Source organism: Rhopalosiphum maidis, chromosome 1 (genome assembly GCF_003676215.2).
Source record: "Rhopalosiphum maidis isolate BTI-1 chromosome 1, ASM367621v3, whole genome shotgun sequence".
NCBI classification, from domain to species: Eukaryota; Metazoa; Arthropoda; class Insecta; order Hemiptera; family Aphididae; genus Rhopalosiphum; species Rhopalosiphum maidis.
Window position 1 is genome coordinate 7,146,059 of NC_040877.1, and position 24,383 is coordinate 7,170,441.

General features: G+C 31.6%; 1 protein-coding gene across 2 annotated transcripts in view; it reads left to right on the forward strand.

Annotated features, from left to right (window-relative positions):
- LOC113560556 (cytoplasmic polyadenylation element-binding protein 2) overlaps nt 1-24,383 on the forward strand; it is a 151,821-nt gene that overhangs the window by 89,815 nt on the left and 37,623 nt on the right. For both annotated transcript variants that reach the window (XM_026966497.1, XM_026966498.1), the window contains one exon: nt 18,335-18,379. In XM_026966497.1, the coding sequence (XP_026822298.1) occupies nt 18,335-18,379 (45 nt within the window). The remainder of the gene's footprint in view (nt 1-18,334; nt 18,380-24,383) is intronic.

Here is a 24,383-nt window from a genome sequence, read left to right on the forward strand (position 1 = left end):
TTGATTAGTATGCACGTAATTTGAATGTTCGATGTAAATGCACGACTGATCACTTAGTAAAGAATTTAAAATATACTTAAATATTGTTTTCATAAAAAAGTGTAAAAATTCCCTGCAATATACATCATATATCTTACGTAAATCCATATTACAATCGTATTAAGTGATTAAAAATAATTAATAACAATAATGATTGTTTACCTATGTAGTTTGTTACATGCAAGTACATTTTAAGCTGAACCAAACATGTGAAAATTAGTCATAATATATAAAATGGTTGTTAATATTATGTAATAAATATTAATTTAAAAAAAAAGATGAATAGTAATTTTATCATTAAATATTAAATGGATGTATAAGAGTATATATCAATAAAAAATTATAGTTACAAATTATTTATTAACATTGCAATCAGTTTTCAATTATCACTTGTATTTTGTTTTTAATATTTGTTACCGTTAATACTTTAATAATATCTATTAAGTCGAGATATTTAATATATATATTCAATGGTTATACATACTTTAAATATTAGCCTATAAACACATTTCACCGTGAATATGTGAAAATAGCTACTAAGTTTTTATGTGCACACACAAAAATGTGTTTAAATTATGCATACATCGACTTCGCACTCATTATCACGAGTTAGAGATCTATTTTATTACTTATAATAATGTAACTAAATTGTTATCAGTGACTATTTTATTACTTCGTCTTTCAAAACACTACAGTGTTTTATGGTCCATGATATTATTATGTACAATGACGTATTTATTCTGTATTTACACAGTGGTTGTTAACTGCATGTTATGCATTGTTAATTATATAAAAAAAAATGTTTGAATTAAAAAAAAAAAAAAAAGTAGTTATTACTTATTTTTAATGGAGACGTCGTTGTCGTTTAATCCAGTCGATTTAGTTTTACGGTATCGTCCCGACGCAGGTTATCGTATATTATACTTACGAGTACAGCAACATCAACACTTGTGTAAGTTGTACAGTGCGCGCGCACTGTCTGCAATGCACATACAAATGACGCGTTATTATTGTAATAATATTATTATTATTAGTTTCTAATGTTTCTATCGTTGAATTTTTTCCTACGTTCCTTTCTATTCACATGATGATAGGAGTATAGAATGTCCCGATTTCTCAACTACCAATAAGCTCGATCAAAAACGAACATGGTTAATTATTTTAGTTGACAAAATTTTTAAAAAGATTCAATTCTCAAGAACTTAATAACGATTTTTTTTTTTTTTTGATTCTTACTTTAGCCTTAAACTTTATTCCTAAGCCAGATTAACTTGGTTTCTTGAATTCAAAAACATGTAAAATCTATCATATTCGGAACTAAGTGAAAAGCCGTTCTAGAGTAATAGTGAGAAACTTACCTCTACTACTACTACGTCAAGCGGTGGAACACGCGCGGCCTTTAATGTCTGAACACGTAGATCATATTAAAGAAACAGTCACTGTAATAGTGACATGTACTGAAACCTGAACCAGCTGAACCTAAAAGTTATTTTTAATTTTAACGAACCTAAACCAAATAAAAATATTAAAAAATACAAAATTCATCTACGTTGTTCGTATTTATTGTTTTCATCTTTTTCACATAACTCAATTTCGTTAGGTTATCAATTATAATATCAATTCGTTGACATAAAATACATAGTGAATAGAATGCTATTATTGTAAATATAATATTGGTATACGGATCGTAAATTCGAACCAAACCATCTATTGCTATCGGAGTTTGGTTCGAAAACCGAACAGTCTGTATGACTTTATTGTTCTAGGCTTTTGACGTTTTTTCGCGGTAAATACGCGTTTTGACATGTTTGATTGCGTCAAAACGGTAGGTGTATCTCGTTTCGATTCAGCGCTGCGTATAAGGTCGTTAATAATTATTATTGTCATCGTGGACGCGGATGGGTGACCATAAATTACTGTTAAGCATTCCATCTCTCTTTCTCCGTATTATATACATTCGGTCGTATTAATTACCGAACCGCCGTTATACCGTGCCGAACCGGACTCGGTATAGCGCGGCAACCGATTAATATTATACACCGCATATTATGATGTCGAAAACTAAATATTAGTCGAGCGATATTGTGTGTTAGTCATAGTCCTGTGCACACAAACGACCGTTTTCGTCGGTAGTAGTCGTGTTGTACGTACGTATTATAATTTATTTTATTTCATATTATCGCCCAGCTGCGGTGTACCCGTAGTACGTACACACGCGTGTATTATTGAAAAAGTATATAATATGTATACACAATAACGAAAAGTAAAAACAACAAGTGCTGCGGATCGGCTCGGCGTTCGGCTCGGGCGCGCACACGGCGCGCGTATAGTCGTACGAAACAGACGTACGTACACACACACACACACGCGCGCGCGCGCGCGTTATCATCGCTACAGTAATTATTATTATCCGGGCGCGGCGGCGGCGGCGGCGGTGGGACCGATAACGCTCTACGTCACTCGTCGTCGTCGACGTCGCGCGTCTTGGTGGGGAGGCGGCGTTTTTTTTTTTTTTTTTTCCTCATAACCACCGTCGGCACGCCGTAGTCCGCAAGCACACGTATTTCAGTATTTTAACACACACGCATTGCACCGCCGCGGCACGTCGTCAGTCAGTCAGTCATTCCGCAGGCCGACGTCGATTTTCGTCGTATTTATTAATATCACTATTGTCACTGTACAGCATAGTATTTTACCGGCGGTAGTTCGGCGCGCCATCGCGTTGTTCGTTGTCGCGCGCGAGTGTGTGTAAGTGCGTGCGCGCGTGCCCGACCGTCGTCGCTCGTGCCCCGGATTCGGCCCGGCAAATCTTGGTTTTGCATGCGTCTCGTTTCCAGATCGATTTTCAAGGATCCGCCGAGTGCCGGTGGGCCCATATCACGCGACACGCGTTTTAACCTCAAACATTCGATTAAAAACACAATAATACGAGCTCGACGTGTACGTGACGCATACGCGTGATCGACTACCACAGCAACGGCGGCAACAATAATAACATCTAATTTGACGGTTTCGCTCGCCGTTTCGTGTGTTCTTTTTTTCCCGATACACACGCTGTTTTTGTTTTTGTTTTTACTACATGTGTCGCGCGCGTTATAGTTGACCGTTCGGCATTTCGCGTCCGACCCACCGCCCGTTGACGAGAGAACGGCGTCCGCTCGTTCGACGCTCCGTCCGTCTCGACCCGTCCGCTCGCCGTCGGCCATGAGCATGTTCCGGGCCTACCACCAGGGCAACACCGCCGCCGCCACCGCCGCCGCCGCGCCCGCCGTGGACACCGGCGCTAACCGCAACATGGTGTCGGTGCCGGGCGACCTGAGCCTGGTGTACCCGCACGCCGCCGCCGCCGCCGCGTGGAATTTCAACGTGTTCCACCGAGGTAACCACCGAAACCGCACCGCTGCATATAGCGCTAGTCCCTGGGTTTACAATTATTACTGTTATAAAAATCGCATAATAATAACTGTTATAAATTATGATTACACTACAGCCCAGTGCCCCGGGCGTACTGTTTTCGTGCACCTCATTAACTACGTGTATCTATATGTATATATAGATCGTAATAAAACCGTTGTTGTGTTGTACATTAACAATTATTATTAAACGCATAAATTATAATTTATAATTTCGATAAATTTGATATGTCATGTCGTACACGTCGATCGCTCGAACAGCGTACACGATAAACGAACAACCAAATATTGTAAAATACTTAATCAACACGCGGCGTCACACCACCACTGACCACCTATATCTGTTCATATCTTCCTTAAATGTTAGTTATATCACAACATTGATTTTACGTTTAATCTAATTATAATACTAACTATGCACACAATTGTTGTTCTGCTTATAATAATCATTGTAATATCGAATTATACTACCTTCAATATGCTTAAAATGGTTATACCAACTGTTATGTTTTACGCAATTATTATCTTAACCTAGGAGGTACTCGCATGTTCTTATGCTGTAACCTATTGGTTATTATTTTGAAATTTCACTCATTACCTATGGCTGTTTTCTTAAACTAGTTTTTGAATACTATTTATTATTACACATTTTAATATATATTTTATTAAACGCTTAATACAACTTCCTTACGTGACCAATTGATTAATTGTTATTAATTTATTTCAAAATATACTTGACAACCATCAATAAGTTCCAAATCATTTTGTTTCTGTTCCAATTGACTCCGTACAACGGCATGATGGGTTACACGGTCTTCAAACCGGCCCCGAGGACGGCCTCAGGTTTGGCGGAACCATTTTTTTAATAAGTCCACTGCTGTGTTCGTTCAAGAGTTTACATATTTTCATCGTACTTTAATATAGTAACAAATTCTATTACTGACAGTGTTTAGACGTTTATAAACTAACCAAAAATAATTGTGACTAATACAAGATAGATATGGAGATAAATGTTATATTAAAATTTAAGAGGACGTTATTACCCGCACGTGTGACTGACACATAACATGACAAAACGTTTTAGTTTGTTATTTTTAATATTGGGGTAAATTGTCCTATCTTATAATTTAATTGTAAACATTTTATTCGTGGCACCTTGAAAGGTTTTTATTTTAATTTTAATTTTCAAACAAGTCGAGCATTATAGAATTGTAAATTATTTTTTAACATGGAACAGTATCTTATCACATCAATAATGTCAATGTTATAACTATTATTTATCATCATAATTTCATTAGTTATATTACATTTATAAATGTTAACGTGTACAAATAACACTTATATTCATGTTTTGAACTGGAATATGAGCTATTCTGACTTATTCTGTTCAAAGGCAATAAGATATCATAATCTACTACACTTTTTACACGCAGGAAACGGATATTGGACTGTATGTCTTTCGGCTTTCGTCGTTTTTTTTTTTTTTGAAATTTGACCTTAATTGTTTTGTGTAAGGTTTGCCGAACGCGTTGTGTGTGCGGTTTTATAGATAATAAGTGTTATACAATCTCGGATGGTACAAGCACAATGTGTTGTACGATAAAAAAGGTATTGAAAAAATGTCGCTATTTCTCTATTTTAAACTAACGACCGCAATGGAATTTTTTTTTGTTGAAAATCTTTAATTTTTACTCCTACATGTTCGTTCAGCGTGATTTATTTAAAAACAAAAACAATGAAAATTATAAAAAAACTGCCCCGTGTCCGTTTCAAACTTAGTTTATTGTGATCGTGTTTTCAATATACACCCTCAAAAACCCGGATAACGTTTAAATACTATTATACTAGTGGTTTTGTACAGCGTATGCTGACGATTCATTTCTAGAGTAAATACTATCATCGTGGAAACGATTGCTTTGCATACCAATACAATATAGTAGTCACCCATGTTATCACTATATTTTAGGGGTTAGGTAGTAGGCATTGAAAAACTGTTACAAAAACTCGGCATGTGTGATTCATACGTCGTGGTTGGCCAACACGCGCTATTTCTAACGACGGCCGTTCGCCTTTCAGTCTTTTTTTTTTTAACTGTATTGTTACTATTATTTATTTTGTTATTATTATTTGCTTTATTATCTGCTATGCATTGACGATAACGCAACAATGTGCAATTGTAAATAATAGATCGAAAAGAGGATGTTCACATGAGTTGTCGGCCGCAATAATATTATTATCGCGTGCCGGCGTCCCACAATGATTGCGATAATTTTCCCACTTTCTCGGTGCCCGGTGGAAACCCGTTTTGCTATGCAAACGAAATGCATTCTCAGCATAATGTTATTATTTATACACAAAACTCCTACAAAAGGCCTCAGATTTTCGTCGTCGGATTTACAATTTAATACCTATTATTTCGGTATTTGACTCACTAGCACTATTACTTATCAGGCGCACGCGTTAATATATTAATACCTACTACCTACTACCTGCCTATTATAATACTATTTTGAGACTTTAAAATGTATTTCATATTATTAGTGACCAACGCTATTCCACGGCACATTACAATAAAAATATATATTTAGTTGAATAACCGATTATACCCGCAAATCGATGGAAATAGAATCGAATAAAACACGATTTTTTTGCTTACAAATAGTTTTTGTGTGTTCATTGTGCGTCGTCCGGTTCAAACTCTATAGTGCATTAGGTTCTTAATATAATTATTATCGATATTCAATTTCTCTAAGTCCTGTTACAAAAAGATTAAACAAAACGTTATAGTCGTTATAGTATGCGTATTAATGGGCGTAGATAAGATAATGGTATTAAGATAAATGATAATTAATCTTATAATATAAGCAAGAGGACGTCATACCCGTGAATGAGTACAATATACTAAAGATTTACCAAACCTATACTTTAAAATATCGTTCTTTTTCGTTATGGATGTTTTAGGAGTTGCCTACCGTATCGTAATATTTTAAAAATACCCCTCTCCCCACCACTACCTCCAACACCACACGGAGTTAATTGCCGTCTGTGCTTAAATTTCTCTCCTTAAGTCCAATTCATATTTTTGGATCATTAGCGAGATAATTTATGCGCAGAATAATCGTTATTATTAGTAATGCGGGGTACTTAAGTGCTTAACAAAAAAAAAAAAAAAATGTAATGTTCAAAAACCGTTTTAACGTTATACGCTTAAAATGTGTACCATAATATAATATCATAATGACGGTAGTGAGTTACTTTTATTCAAATATTGTGTTGTGTGGCTGTTTTGAAGAAAACGTCCAAAAATATTTTAGATATAATACCTAACACAGTATTTTGGTTTTATTTTCAACTTGTTTGCGGCACGTTTTATTTGAAGGAAATATTTGCAACGCATTCTGTGCGAGTATGCAATGATATATAATATACTTTATAATGTGTTATCAGTGAACATTAATTTGACGCTTTGGTTTAAAACGCACACTATCTCGTGTTCATTCCACGACATACTATAATAATATTATGCACCCGGTCGGACCCGGTAGAGCAGTTACGCCTTGTCGAAATAAAATACAAAAGCGGTTTCACCCAAACCATCATGTTGTTTTTATTTTTCGGTTTGGAATATTAAACATATGTAATGTCGTGTTCCCGTGAGAATTTTGTATTTTTATCTCTTCGTCGCATTGTGTTATAATACAGATGTGTCGCATACAACCAGGACACCGCGTGGTTTTCGACGTGTGGTTTAGCGATAACCTCCGAAACGTTTTAAAATCAAATTCCGTTGGTTTTTCTCTATATTATAATAATATAATACGTTTAAATGCGACACGGTTACCACCTCCTATAATATAGCAGAATATAGTGTGTGTGTGTATGTATAGTGTTGTGCGATATTTGATATTTGTTCTCTGTAAGCATTTTCGCATGTACATTTTGTTTGCCCATCAGTCGCGGTACAGTGAACAGTGTACAATTATCTGCAATCGTTTCGATTTATTTATATATATATATATATATATTTATATACGAAAATGTTTTTGAATCGGAAATATGACGTTATATAGGTATTTCTTGTTTCACATAATGCGATATGGAAATGCGGAAAAAATCAATAGGAAAACTTTATGTATTATACTGAATTGGCTTCAGATTTGTCTCATGAACAGCAGCAGTATGTAACCCCATCTGGATTCCGGATCCAAGGGCCGCGGGTACGGGTATATATGTGAAAACATTTTCACGAATTTCAAAAGATCGATCATTATTCATTTATATATGTGCCTGCCTATATGACTTTTTACTTTTTTGTTTTGTTTACAGTTTTCAACAGTTTCACATTCGCGTATACATTAATAAATCATTTTCATTTTTTCCGCGGTTCCGCACTCCACGAACCAATTAATTTTAGTACAATTTTTTTTTTTTTTTTTTTATTTTTTTTTTACGCCCATTGATATAATAAATGATAATGGTTATAACTTTAATGTTCACCTCTGCGTGTATATATAGTTTTATTACATTTTGCGTGCATGCTCATATTGACTTGAGCGAAAAGTTTTATTAATGAATTAACGTGATTTGAACGTCTCTACTGGCCTCAAATAAGCTGCAGGTCTTAAAGTAGCACAAATTAGTAAAGGGTACTATAGTTCATATTTTTTTTAGATCGTTCCATGCAGTGTCATCCCGTGCAATAGTTAATTAATTCTTATAACCAACAATTTTTTTCTCGCTTCGCTCAAATCATGATTGGAAATACGAATATAATTTATTTTTGATTTTTGGAACATTTAGCATAAGTTGATGTATAAATAAACTTATAAATCCTGAAAAATATAAAAAGATATATTTTTGAAAATAAGTTATTACCTAAATTACTTTTAACGGATGAGAAATTATTTGATTAAATTTCAAAGCATCAGTATTCTTGCATAACATTTGAAAAATTAGTTAAAGGGGACACATTTTAGCGCAGTCATAGATAGGGGGACAGAGCCCTCCGCGCCCAACACTAATCACTGCAATATGTAATAACTATTACGAAATTAAAAAAAAAAAAATGAAATAAAAACAACAACCTCATAATTACTGAGTAGGTAAAAGTTGTTCCTAACGTATATGAATTTTGTCATACATTGTGATTTATTTCTTATGTTTTCATATTTAATTATAAATTATATTTACCACTATATATATGCATAGTGCTTATATTAACGTTTTTGCAATAGGTTTTTGGTAACATTTTAGGAAACAAAGATTCTTCGTTTCTATGTTTGAGAGTACAAAGGAACAAAACAAATAATCTTAGATCAACAATATCAACTCGTTTTGATATAATTAAGTGTGTTCATTTACTGAAGACGCACAAACTACTGTTGACTTTAATTGAATAGGAAATCAATTAAAATCGATTTTAAAATAATATACAATTTAATTCAGTACATCTTACTAAGCCGACTTTGTCCAGTATTCAGCTTAATACATCTTTGAAAATATAGCAAGTTAAAACTAACCAATATGAATTACGCATTGTCGATAAATACTAAAAATGCAATAATTATTGTATTTTTAAATATATATAAATGTAATCATTATATTTTATCAAGTGTCGTAAATAATAATACACACAAATGTGTAATATAAAATAACATTTCGAATATTCAACTTACCCTAACAAATATATATGTATTTACTATATATATATATATCAATAAAATTCAAAAATCCTGAGCATACTGTTTAAATGAATACTCATGTGTTGGGTTTAGACAACTCTTCAGAGATTTTACCTTTTCGCAACACATATCATATAATTGTAATAATTTTTAGTAGTAAAATTATAATAATTGTAATAATGAATCTGTCAAAGTTAGATGCCTATGAAACACTGCAGGTTGAGATATATATACCTGAACGATGTTAACCTCTGTCACTAGGATCTCTTATATTATAATTGGTATGGTTTAGTAGGTACCCTAGCTGGTAGCAGAGCCGTAGCAAGAACCAGTAGCGCTCCTGGCAAAATACCAAATCTGCACCCCCCTCATCCAATTTTTCTTTCTAGTACCATAAAAATATAAAATTTTCAGTATTTAAAAAAAAAAACGCACTGTTGAGTGTAGCACAAGTTATATTTATTTTATTATTTTATTATTAGCTATAAAAATTGTTTTATTATGTATTTTTATTTTTTTAAATTATCATATTTGAATTAAGAATGCCACTCGATGAAATTGCGCCCTTGGCAAATGCCCTCTTGCCGGTTTTTATAACTACAGCCCTGCCTGGTAGTAACGATTTGGTCATGGTTCTTAGATATTTTACAGTATATTCTTCCGCGTTCAATTTTATCCAACGTGTGATATAAAAACCTGTGCGTAAAGCTTACTCTGCTTGAAACTAGTACAATATATTAATATACATGTATATTTTGGAATTTTTAATTATATCTACCTAAAGACAATGTTTTTAAATTGTTAAGATTTTTATATTACTTAAACTGTATTGTGTGGAGAAACAAACTATTTTTTTTTTTCAAAAAAGGATTTCATTTTCTACAAAAAATATTTAGCAGGTTATTTTTTCAACATGTCGATGATTCGAAATAAAAATTTGAAAGTGTAGTATTTTAATTATTAAAAACTCTGCAGTATACTACTTGCACAAACTCTCAAGAATATGAAAATATGGTCTATAAATATATTTAATAATTTCAAAAATCATATTTTGAAGAAATTCATTATCAAATAAAAGCGGGAGTGAGTATGTTTTGTGAATTAATTGTGTATTACAATTTACAAGCTACTGTGTATCGTATTCCTTGTTATTCTGATGTTTGATCGTCATTGTGCTATCCACTTTGTATGTACTTTATAGTACAATCTTTATAACATGTCTACAAAGCGCTGCTGATTAAAAATATTCGTATTTTTCTATACATTAACCTTCCTAGCGCTTAGATTAGGTATATTATTACCTTAGTGAAAACGCTTAATATATACGTATTTTGCTGTGATTGATAACTATTTAAAGAGGCTCTTAATATTAGTAGTGGTGGTACTGGTACGTATACAGGAGAAGTGATACGTTCGTTATTGCGGTTTACGTGGTTTTTTTTACCATTCTGTTCGGCTTTTTAAGTGGAAAAATTACCATTTTTTCAGAACAATGTACACGAGGCATTATAAATTTGAAGCGTTTGCACAAAAAAAAAAAAAAATGTATATTTATAAATTATATTGAACGCAGAAAAACGAAACTGTACCTCGGCCAAGGACATTCGGTGCAAGGTCAGTCGTGTGCACGTCACGTTATTGCAAGTGTAATAATTGACAACTTGTGTGTATTTTATTTTATTCTCATATATTCACATAATCAACCGTTACTCAACGACTGGAACATAATTTTTCTTCATATTTAAATTTTCAAGACACATTGGTATAATATAAGTACATGTTATACACGCATTTTAGTCATTATACCGTCAAAACCAATTAGTTATCATTATTTGTAATTGTTAAGGCGCTGATGTGACAAGGTTTAATGTTTACAGTCGGTGTATACTATAATATAATAATGTCATATAATAGACAATATGTCTATTTTCTACTGTCTAGATATAGGAAAAAACACATTTTAAATTCTCGCTGCGTAATACTTTTAGTTATAGTTGAACTAAAATATAAAATTGTATTTAAACTGAATGCTATAATATTATATTCTTTCTCAATGTTCGATGTATTTTCATTGATTTTGTTTTTTAAATTAATATAAATACTCGTTTTCACAAATCGTTGCGTTATATACCAAAAAAAAAAAAAAAACAACATTTTAGTCATATTTAATATGATTTTAATTTTATTATTTAGACAGAAAGTATTTATATTTTGTATTTGTATAGTATTTATTTATAATAAGTGGTCGGACGTAGTTAAAAAATGTAAATTAGCTACTTTCACTATCATATACGATGTTTTTAAACTAGTTAATTCACTATCGCTTACATATTATGTAGAGTTTATACAATCGACGTATTTAATTTATATAACTAATTGATAATGTTTGATTACTGAAAATAATAATATTTAAAGGTATATAGAAAAAATCAATTGTACCGATTTATAATATACCGTTACGAGTGTTGATATGATTTTGATCCAATCGTCTTCGATCCTATTTACGCATAAATTGCGTTGTGTTATTTTATATTTTGACTTAATCATAATAATACGATAACGTTTAATAATCCAACAATTTTGCATCCAGTGTTTGGAAATTGACCCACAATATTGATTAACTGTATAATAATTTACAATAATTAAGGTAGGTACCTACAATGAGTATCGCGGCGCCGTGCAATAATATTGTGAGCCGTGGTGGGGTGTAATATTATGGTGAGACGACATCGCTGGTCGTATATGCATAATATTATTATATATCGAAACGTTGCCGACGGGCGGCCGCAAAACCGCATGCACAAACGACCTAGAATTGTTATTGTTATTAATTTATACAATCTTGTTTTAAAATCTTTTCGTACAGTATATTATACAGCTTATCTTTCCGCAATAACGGGGAAAGTTTTTGAATACTCGCGGGCTTATGATTTTTTTTTTAATTTTATTTTATATATACCGCGGATTACAACGTGTGAAATGTAGGTGCACTGCTCGCGTTCTGGTTATTTTACTCCGTCAGAATATTTCGCAATATTAATATATCTCTAAGCGAAACCGAATATATTGAAAGAACGATATTCTTATATACGCCGTAAACACGCGCGTTATAATATCGATAAATAATGGTTTTGTTCTCTCTTTTTTTTTTCTTTTTACCGCCCGAAGAGTTTCCGCCACATACTATCGTTGTGGTATCACACGTTAAAGGTTATTACTTTATTAGGTAATTTATATTTACTGACTGCGAAACGGTTTTCAAAGACATTGTGTTATTACCGCGTGTGTCGATGCATCGAAGACGGCATTGGATCTTGTTCTCGACATTTCGCTCGTTATAGACTCATCGTCATTTTTTTTTTTGTTTTCCGCGATTTCGTTCGACTGAATTGACCACTCGGGTGTCCACTAATTACGCTCCCGACCTTGTTGATTTATTACAACCGTCAGATTTAGCCACAGTCGCAGCACAATATTATAATATATATACACACCCGTCACGGCGTCAGATTATCGTTTGTATCTGCCGTTTACGTGCCAATAGACGTATTCATCAGACGAACGGGCGTATATTGCTATTATATTATTTGCCTTTGGAGAACTAATATAATGCAGAAATTATATCGTCTCAAGATTATGTGTAGCCACGCAATTATTGTAAATGACTTGATAATTTACCGCACCATTGAAGTGTATAGTATAGTATTAATCGCCTTCACCTAGATAAATGAAATGTGGAAAGAAAACGCTTAGAAAACTGTCGGGTGGCTAATGCCTAATTGCAGCTCGATGAACCGACGAGCAGCGTGTAATGTATTATATATATATTTTATTGCATACAGTAGGTATAAGTAGGTACCTGTACCTACTTTTATTGGTACTGCACGTTAGATATGTATTCATATGTATACTTATCTAATATAGGCACCATAAATAACCAAGGTAAATGCCCTTTCACGAATTCGCGCTGTAAAAATAGAATAAAAATACAAGTGTAACAAATATTTTAACTTTTTCAATGTGTGAACGATCTTCAGATTTCGCATATAAGTATAAGTGTACCTTTATGAGCCACACAGAACATGTATGAACCGGCACGTGAATTCAAAGCCGCTGTACAATTGTTAAACGATTATTATAATCTCGTGCAATAGAGACAAACTGTTAACTAAACAAGGTATAAAAAAAGTCAAATGTCATTGTCCACAGGCATTGTACCCCAGATAATATAAATCGTGTCAAGATGATTACTATAATATGTATGTCTAAAAAAAACCATGTGTGTGACGGTGTTTACCGCGTTATCTTGTTATTATTTATTTAAATTTGTCATTGCAGTTTCGATACGTGCAGTATTATATCCTATGATAATATGTAAATGTGATCACTGCTGTTGTATAGAACATTAACGCGCATTCTCATGTAGACAATTAATACGAGTTAAGCTGGTGATAAATAATAATCGATGGTAAAAACAACTGGCATATGCTTCACTATCGGTTTTAATTGTTATTGAAGTTGTTTAAAACGCCGTTTGTACGCTTATGTATATGTGCCGTACGCCTATCAACGGTGTACGCTATCTGTAGTCTCGTTTCGAGAAAATTGTGAACGATTTACAGAAAATGAATTCCAAGCGCAAGCAAACAGTGGATTCAAACGCATTATTATATATATATAGATTGCCCCGAGAAAGGAAGTACGAGGTTATTGACTCTTCATATATTAGTATATCAACGGCAAGTCATCGACTGTAAATGCTAATGCCTCGGTGACAAAATGATAAACCGATGACGACGTCGTTGTACAGCGTAGTTAGTATAGGTAGTATTTTTTTTCCATCTTGAAATCGAATCCAAAAACCTCAACATTCTAGAAGTTGTCGAAAATATCAAATAAGCGACATTTTGGCGTGTACAAAATTATAAATAGTACATAACAATACTTAGTTAAAAATACGATTCCTTTTGAAATAACTAAAAAATTGATCTATCGTGAAAATCAACCAGTGTAGTGAGCAGCGCATTGAGTATATATACGTATAGTGGGCGGGTGCAATGGTAGGTACATATATTATTATTTATTATCAGCGTTGTACAGTGTTTAAACGAAAAATTATTTAATATTATTCTATTCACGATTCGTATGTGTTTATCACTGCAGTAATACGATTTACAGTTGACGGTCTCTGCCCACTGGTCAGAGAGATAGAGAGATATATATGGTTGTTGTGCAATTATATGTTTGTTTTGATAGTTATATGTATTATTAGGAATAATTAAAAAAAATACAGACTCAATACGCAACCGGTACAGAAGTTATATATCGATTCAAATTAGTTGATTTCAACTGTATTAAAAGCGATCAGCGAGCTATAATTAGGAAACAAGAATTAATGTCTAGAATAATTTTATTATAACGTTATAGAAAATCTAAAAATGTCATATCCAAATGGTTATATTTGATTGAACATAAAAGAATCCAACCCTTCGCCGAGGTCATATGTCCGTTCATGAAAATGTATTTCAAATGAAAATCAAAAAAAAAATTGTGTTTGTAGTTTAATTTTAATCATGCAGTGTCACAAATATTAATAATCCTTGAACGAATCAAGAAACTTGAGTTCTAAAATATATAATTTAGATAGTTTTATAGGTTTTAAGAATATTTTTTTATAATATAAATATTTGTTACAAATTGAATATTTTCAATATATTTTCTTATAACTTCCAAGCTCACCCGCCTGCCTATTTGAGCAACTAAGCGTTTAATGTATTTTTAATTATAGCGAAACGATTAAATACTCACTTATTACTTATTTGTTATTACGTATATCGTTATTATTTTCTATTCCACACTTCGCCGTCCATATGTAATGATATTAATAATATGACTATATTAGTATGTTACGTTGTATTTATATAATAATGTTAATAATAACATATTCGTTTAACGAGCGCCTACATAAAGTCGGGTTGCACATCGGATTGTCTGCAGTCTGCGGGTTTTAAGGGAGGGCGACGGGTTCTGTATAAAACCTCAAATAATTTAGCTCATCATCCTCCAGAGGACTATCAAATGTACCGTGTATGATTTAAATGTTGAAAGTGGACGACGAAACCATTGAGACTTCATACTAATGCTGTATTATTGTATAGATGCAACCGATTCTCCGTGTATGTATGCTATAAACGTTGAAAATTCTTTTGTAACATATTATAATTCGTTCTGTATAATACGTACTTATTGTACCTATAGACCATACCGTCGTATAATGCACATATAATACCTATATAAATCGGACGTATTGAAATGCGTACATAATAATATATAAACGTTAAACGATATATAGTTATGTGAATTTTATGTTATAATGGAGGCAATGCATAGTGTCCACTCGATTATACATTGTAAAGTTGTAATTATATTTTATATTTATGTATTTGAAATCGTGATCAATGCTGTTCTTGATGTTATCACATTCCACGTTTTATTAAACTTTATGGTTTATGGCAATAGATCTTCGTCTGACAACCCGTGATAAATTTAATGTTTTATTTTTTTATATCTGTGATAAATTTGGTTTATACTCGTAATTATATAATAATGAATAATCAGCGATTAAATATAAAAACCATATACGACCACACCAATAATATTGTATTAATATTTCATACTATATTTGCTTCAACTGCTCAACAAATCAATCGACCTTTTATCGACGGTATAATATTATTGTATGTTTGCTTTACTATTAAACATATTTAAATCTGCTATATGAGTACAGAGTACTACATTATAAATTACAATAGTCATTATTTTGTATTTGGGATAAAATACGAAACACGTTATTTTTCAGCATTAAGTTTTCCTATAGCAATATCGCATTGTATAATATAATATTATGTTATAACACTTAAAACATATTGCATGACATTATAACTGTTCGATCGCACTGCAGCAAAAAGTCAATTGATTCGAGCCTTAGTGTGTAAGGGGTTTTTTTACATTTGACTTTTTGACAAACCGATTCAATTGAAATCGATGAGTTTTTAATTATGCATGTAAAACATTTACTGATCGTACCAGAAACTATAGCAGCTGTACAACACAACAACAACAACAACAACAATAATAATAATATACTGTCCGTAACGCTACATCAAGCGGTCGCAGATAATGCATAACTAATTCAAACAATTATTTATGATCACGTATCCCTAGAACTCGCGTCGATTTCCTCTGAAAAAACTAGATTTATTCAATTATTAATAATAATAATAAATAATCACCATCATCATGGTCGTCATCGTTATTGTTATTATTAAACGTCATCGATCTGTATGTGTGTGCAGTGTACAACGAGTATTTTGTACGCAAACAATCGTACACGAGAAGACTCGCCGCGTATATTATATATTACACGGGCGTATTCGCAGTTTTCCGGAGAACAATAAACATGTCATATAATTTACGAAGCACTCGGAAACTTTCTCCGTGTCGCACAATACAATGCGTGCATTGCAGTATTATTGTATTATTATATATGTTTGAAACGTATCAGCGGTTGTTTCCAATTATTATTACCACACGCGATACAGATTAATTTATTTCGGAGGAAACGTCGTAAATCACCGTCCTCTGCTTGCCATAATATTGTGCTTGCAGGTATTCCGTACGAACGTTATTGTACCTGAATCCTATCGGAGCCGTTTGCGATGACGGCCGGGGCGACGCGCGCGTGCGGCGGTCCCGACTTTCGTCCGCGTCATCAAAGTATTATAATATAATGATATACCGTCGGCCAAAACGTTATTCTTATTTTCCGTGTTAAGTACTACATAGTTATTATCACCATTGTTATTATTATATCGTTGTGGTACGGTTATTGTCATCATCCAGAAGCCGCAGCCGCCGCCGCCGCCGCCGTTCTCCTCGTATAGCCTAGCTGAGATTTGTTTTGTTTTATTAAAATCGTTTAAGACACGTGCACAAGAACGCCGCACGTCACATTATGTTAAACAAACCGACTGTATCAACAACACACGCCATATTATGGCTTATAATTCCTACTATATATCAGTGCCCAATTACTCGTCCGCATCATAAACAGGAAATATTTTTGACAACATTCGACTGGTGTATGACGTCGTATAATATTTATATTCACATATTGTACCGGGTGAATGACTTGCCTGTATCGAACTTGCCTCTTTCGAGCAACGGAGAACTGAGTCTCGTTATTTATTTATTTTTATTATTATTATTATTATTATTTTTGTGGATATGACAAAAATATGAAAACAAACAAAAACAATATTCGTATTTGCTTGTTTACTTGTGCAATTACTTATTCGTTAGTAAATAAGAATAAAACAAATCATAACACAATTGTTTAGTTCGATAAGTTGAAATACGACGCAGGAAACTCAAGACTATCCGCCCTTTTAAAAAGCCCACTGTTATGGGTAACATAAGACCGTTGCACACCCTCTTAGCTTTGGCCCTAGTGGTGTATTTTTGGGAAATGCGAGTATGTGACATTTAAATATAATTTCAATGTCAAAATGACAACTCCAGATAAACTATATGTAATCTGTATACATATAAACATACATCGCTAAATGGTACAACACAATTCACAAACTCTATAAATATAATATTATGTACGCTTTATATTATTGCTGTGTGGTTGTGTTATATTTACTACCAAAAGTTTAATCGCTGTGTATCGATATGCAATAGTATTGGCCGAAAACGTTCATATCCGTATAAGACTTCGAATCCCTTTCGTTTTTTCCACGACAGCTTTTATATTGTTCGAACACATTGTGAAACTTACTGTTTATTACGTGACACGCCAGCACAAAAAGGTGCGTTTTATAACAATACATAATACGTATCAGTGTGTGTAAGTAATATTTTTCTTAAAAACGTGTTTCATACACCCAAAAAAGAAAATGGAAAAAAAATACAGACAAATAATGCGAAAAAGGTCACGTTTAAACCTTTTCGACAATCAATATATACATTATTATTTTATATTAATTGTTAAATAATATTTAATTATTATTATTGTTTTATTATTACTATAATAAATACGGGAACTGATTCTTTTCGTAGACATTTTACTTTTACTATAATTTATTATCATTTTATCATTGGTTGACAAAATAGTCTAACAATAATGTTTTGTTTCAGGTTTTATCAACTCGAACACTCTACACTCTCTAGCTCACCTACACGGTAAGTGTATTTTTTTGAGAAATATAACTACGAAATTGAGTTAACTTATATAGTTTGTCGGATAAACAATTTTTAACGATTTCACTTATTCTTCTGTTCATTGACGATGTGACGATGTCGTAGTGTGTTGTATACATGTGTAGGTAATATCCACGCGCATCATCAACACAAATCATCGGCTTTATATAGTAAATAGATTTTCCAGTTGTAAATCATGTTGATTTTTGACAAGGTCTCAATTATTACGTGCTAACGATACAAAATGAACTTCTCTGCCGTCAGTCAAATATAATTATAATTGACACATATTGTCTCTCCTGAAAATCCCTATACAAGTTAAACGAATATTGTTCTCCTATTATAAAATAATATACGACTATATATATTATAATATCTGTATAACCATCTCTCTGAGTTTTATTCTACACATTTTTCTCCCTTGTTTTTTTTTCATATGCGTCAATTAATGATTTATTTAAATTATTTTTATTTTTCGTCTTGCATATGTATTATTATACACCGGAGGCCACATCTATATGATGAAGTATTAATAAACTATTTTTGACTGACTGACGAGTTCTATAATGAAGAGTTTTAATTTTTTTTTTTTTTTGCTTGCTGATTATTTTAATTTGTTTTAATACGTGGCAAAATATTTTGATGAAACACTCGCGAGTTTTAGAGATTTAATTAAATCAAATTATAAACACATTCGTATATTGTTTAAATAATGTGTTGTTATAATTGACCTTAGGTAAAAATAATTTAGTATTATTTCAATATTTACCCTATAAACATTATTTATTATACATACATAATAATTATGATTAACACCTCGTGTTGGTTAAATCATTAGTACCTATCGATAAAAATTATCACAATAAAATATTCATTTCAATTTTACCTACCTATATATTTGTTATATTCTATGGTAAGTATTTGAAATTATAATTTAAAATTATTTAAAAAAATATTAGCCATACTTTTTTTTTTAAACTATTTAGTCGTGTATATGTTTTATGAATGAGTATAATTATATAAATATATATATATATATATATATATATTTGTATGAGTATTCATATTATTATATTATATTTAATTAATATAAATTATCTATTCAATAGTCACTTTCGTCGTTGACTGCATTGCATACTCATCTTATTAGTTTTTGAAATATATAAGTACTTATGCTATTAAGGTCATGACTGCTTATTTTTTTGTTATAATTACAATGTAAAATGTAGCCTAAAGCTAGGTATAACATAGGTACACCTATCTATACATGTTGTTTAACAAAAAAATAATAAAAAAAATGTTCCGTGTATGTACTGCAAATGCCTTTTATATATTTCTTTATGTGTATAATTTGTATTTTACCGAGTTGGAAATTTGTGACAAGCATGACATTTTTTTCACATCTACAACGACCGTGAAAATCTGCTTACGTTAAAGAAAACCTTTATCCATTGCAAAACGTACCTATTACGTAGGCTTGTCAAACACTCCTTCACTGTATCTAAATACCTTATGCATACTTAGGTGAAAAAATCTTTACCAAAAGGATTTTCATTATTTTTGACGTGAACAACAACGTGATTCTAAACTGAAGTTAACAATTTGCAGTTATTAATTTTAACCGAATAAAGTAATCGATGTTTGAAATGTAATTATATATAATCGTTTACAACACCAAGTATATAAACATAGTAATAATAATTAAAAACAGAATTATTATTTGTATATACTTCTGTAATTAAAGTAACAGAATACAAGTTAAATATAATCGTATATACCTTTTAACATTTTTTTTCATTTTGTTGTTGACTTTTAAAGAGTTTAAATTATTATTTTATAATTATCTTGAGTGTGAGCTTAATGTAAACAGACATTAATTATAATTTTAAAAATATTTTGTAATGCTTATGTCTGTAAAAGTAATTGTTTAGTAAAAAAAGTAAAGCCGGTGTTATATTTTATTTTTCTGATAATTAAATAACTTTATTTAGGTACCTTAAACTTGATCATTCAGACTGTTTATTTTAGATTATGATCAGAGGGACGAATGTATTATTTTATTTTTTTGTATTATTTCTATAATTCTATTTATAAAAAAATATTTGTTGGATCAACATTTTTGAAAATGTAATACAAGATCTTACTCTAGTTGTTCTTATATCTGTATACAAATAATAAAAATACCTAGGTATAAGTTTTTTTGAAATTAAAATTTTGATGAAATTTGACAAAATCACAAAATAATGTAAACAATTTTATAGTTACAGAAATTTATAACAAATTTTCATTTTCTTTTTAAGTTATGAAAATGTAATACAAGATTTCTCATAAATAGTTCAAACTGAAACTATAAAATCTTGGAAATCTATGTAGACAATTATTTTTTTATAGTCTGTTATCATAATTTCAAATTTGGAAGAAACGTTTCATTTAGATGATAAATTACGATTTTAATTATTTGTTTTAATTTAAAACATTAATCGTGGAAACTTAAAACTTTTGCTTAAGTTACCGCTATGAATTCGCGGTTACTAGTTGGTATGATCTCGTCCCGTCGTCTCCCATAACATATATTAAATCCCATTGTATAATATATATATTATATGACTTATTCTGATCAAATTATATTTTTATAAACATAAACCCCAATTTATACTATTCAACAAATCCTGATGCACAGGCGTTGAGAGTTCCAAAACGTAATAAGTAATATATTATACGTTTGATGATCGTCCGACAACAGATTTGTTTAGATGTATTTCCACGGACCGGCCAAACCAAGCCGTGGCACGCACACGACTTTTTGAATCAATCTCTTTTTGACCCATCGAAACCCGTCGGCCGATAAAACACTTTTGTGCATATAAACTCTTATATATATGCGCGTCTGTGTGTGTGTGTGTGTGTGTGTGTGTACGTGTACGCCAAAAAGACGAATAAATCCGGGAAAACGTCGCCCGTCATGCATTATTCATTTTTTCCCTCCCCCCTCCCGTCGCGCTCGATTACGGCAACCCCTCCTCATGCCCATCATCGGATCCTAGTGAACGCGACTTCGATTTTCTGACGTACCTCCGCAGCTTCTGTTCGTTACCAGTTTTAAATAATATTTTGAATTTCCATCGTTAAGAAATTATATTAAATTATTCTATTAAAAGCTAGGCTTTGGTATAAACGTACTGACACACCGCCGTTACCCCGTCACCCTCCCATTCACTAGCATTTTATTTAATATATATGCCATTAGCCATTATTATATTAATAACGATTGCCGTTTCACAGCCGTTTAGTTACGGTCAAAGTGGTTAATCAACCGTCGTGAATGAATTGATTATACGGCGGGGTTTTAACAGCCGTGCTTACCCATGTTTGAATATATAAATGTATACAATAATGTTATATTATATTTTCATGCGATGTACAACATAGCATTGTGCTGTGCGTTTTACACGGGTCGCAATGACATGATGTAAATATTATTTTATTGTAATTTACACTGTGTGAGAAATACCGTACAATGATGACACCGAAAACAACGAATATACATAGTGTTACCACAAGTATTCGCTGTAATTAAAATCCGCGATCGGAAATCATAATGCATTATAATATTACATAGTTACTATTAATAATATAATATCATAATATATATAGTTATAGCTGCCTATACGTGTGACCTATCGTTCGTGTCCTCCTGACCCCTTTAGACTCCATGTAACTGTTGTCGTCGTGTGTAAATAATACGTGTATTACTATAATAATAAATTGTATTCCATAAAGTGCTCTGTATGATCAATTATTTTTCCTTCGTCTAATTAACATTGATAAACATCGCTTTAATGATATACACAACTCGGAGAAGCAACACTTCCTGTCCCGAGCATACTTTTAATTTCCGTTTGTCGTGAAACTATTTAAAAAAAAATATATATATTCAGTGACAAACTTACACCAAAAACGGTTTCAATTAACATAAAGTGCGTTTTTTTATTTTGTATTGGGGATTCGTTGTTTTAAAAAGTTAAAAAAAAAATAATTGTCCTGTGAAACCCTTTTTAGATTACAATATTTCAAAGAAAATGTGTTTATTAATATACATTCTTCGTCGTTAATTAACTACATAGGTACCATCTATAGTTTATTCAACCGTTTTGTTACCTACCCATTTTAATTAGATTTAATTAAAAATATATACGATTTATACCTGCAATTACAAATTTACACTATTATATTATAAGGTGATGGTTATTGCGATATGAAAATTATTGTATAACCAATATTAATATATAATATATTGTATAATACATTTGTAAAAAAATTCAGAGTATAATAATTATAAGTACTACATTAAAATATAATAGACTTGTTTTATATTTTTTGTAAAACAAGTAAGGACTATTATTCTTAGAAGGTAGTGAGTACATAAACACTGTTATTGCTTAAAACCATTTGCTTAAAAATTGTCAGTAAAAATAAGTGTTTCTAAAAAAAAAAAATGTATTGTTTATACTCGTATTATTACAAGATACTTCTTAATGGATTTCCTATTCTTAACAAATTCAAAAATCATAATTGAGCTCAATTTTTAAAATATTGAATTAAAAAAATGTTTTGCGTATTTGTGTAAGGGGTTATTATATTTTACATTAAAATATGTATAACTTAATTTAAACGTGGACACACGCTCGATAAATTCTGAAATTAAAACAATACATTTGTATAGAATTTAATCATATTTTTTTCTACACAGTGCAAAGTTTATTTTTTCCGTTTTAAAAATTCCTTTGAAATTATGTGCGGGTATTGATAAATGAAAATGTAATTTAAATATGTTTCTACGTATAGTGTGCTGATTAAAATTGAATGGCATTAAACTACTCTGTCTGGAATTGGGCGTGTATTATTCGAATGATTATTTTCATAACGTTTTATTATATATGTGTACATATTGTTGTATCTAAAACAACATTAAAAAAAAAAAAAATATGTCAATTATTGTATTTAGAGGGCTCTGACCTCTACTGTATGGTGTCCACATTATCATTACGTTATACCGCCGTGCATAATTTTAATTAAGGTAATCGCATTGGGAAACAATAATATGTGCAGGCGACGGTGACGTGTCTTAACGCGTTATAGATACGACCCGTACGCGGGTAGGGTGTGAGCATCGGCCAAAGGTCTTATCTAAGACGGCATTTCAGTATCTCACGTTTTATTAGAAGAATAATAAAATAAAATTAATACATGCTTCCTTTATGCGTGAGCTACAATTTTATAATTACTAAAATATCTTTATAAAAGAGTCGTAGAAAAATTAATTGTTAAGTTATATTGTCGCATGAAGTATTCTTAATTCGGTCTATTTTTTTTTTCTGCAAACTTGGTCATTAAAATCATTAACCATAATATACTTATTATATTATTCGAGAGTTAATCACAATCTTAGGATTTGGATATATATGATTATATGAATGATTTTAATTTTTTTTTTTTTAATTTGCTTATTACAATAATATTTTTATACGTAGAAAAGTCTTGCTAAATTATTATTATTACGAATCAAATTATTATCACGATGAGACTAATAAATGTTGTGTGTGCGCGCACTGATGTATGATGATGGCTAGTGAATTCGAAAGGTAAAACATAGCTGATGCAATTCAAAGTGTTATATTATGCTATTATTATTATTTTTTATAAAAATAAAAACAATAGAATTTACCTACCTATAATATTGTTGTATGAATGTCGTTGTGCCGATGTCAACCCGTAGCGTTGTGTATATATAGATATGTGGATATTTTAATATAATGCAATAATACATATAATGTATTAATATTATCATGCCGGAATTTCAGTGTATATTTTGGAGCTGCAATGTTTGCCGGCGGCGGCAATGGCCTGGGGGCGCCATAAATTCGTGTCCAACCGAGTATCGGGCGACTAGGCGGGGTCGAGCTGCGTAGTCGGTGGACGATAAAGT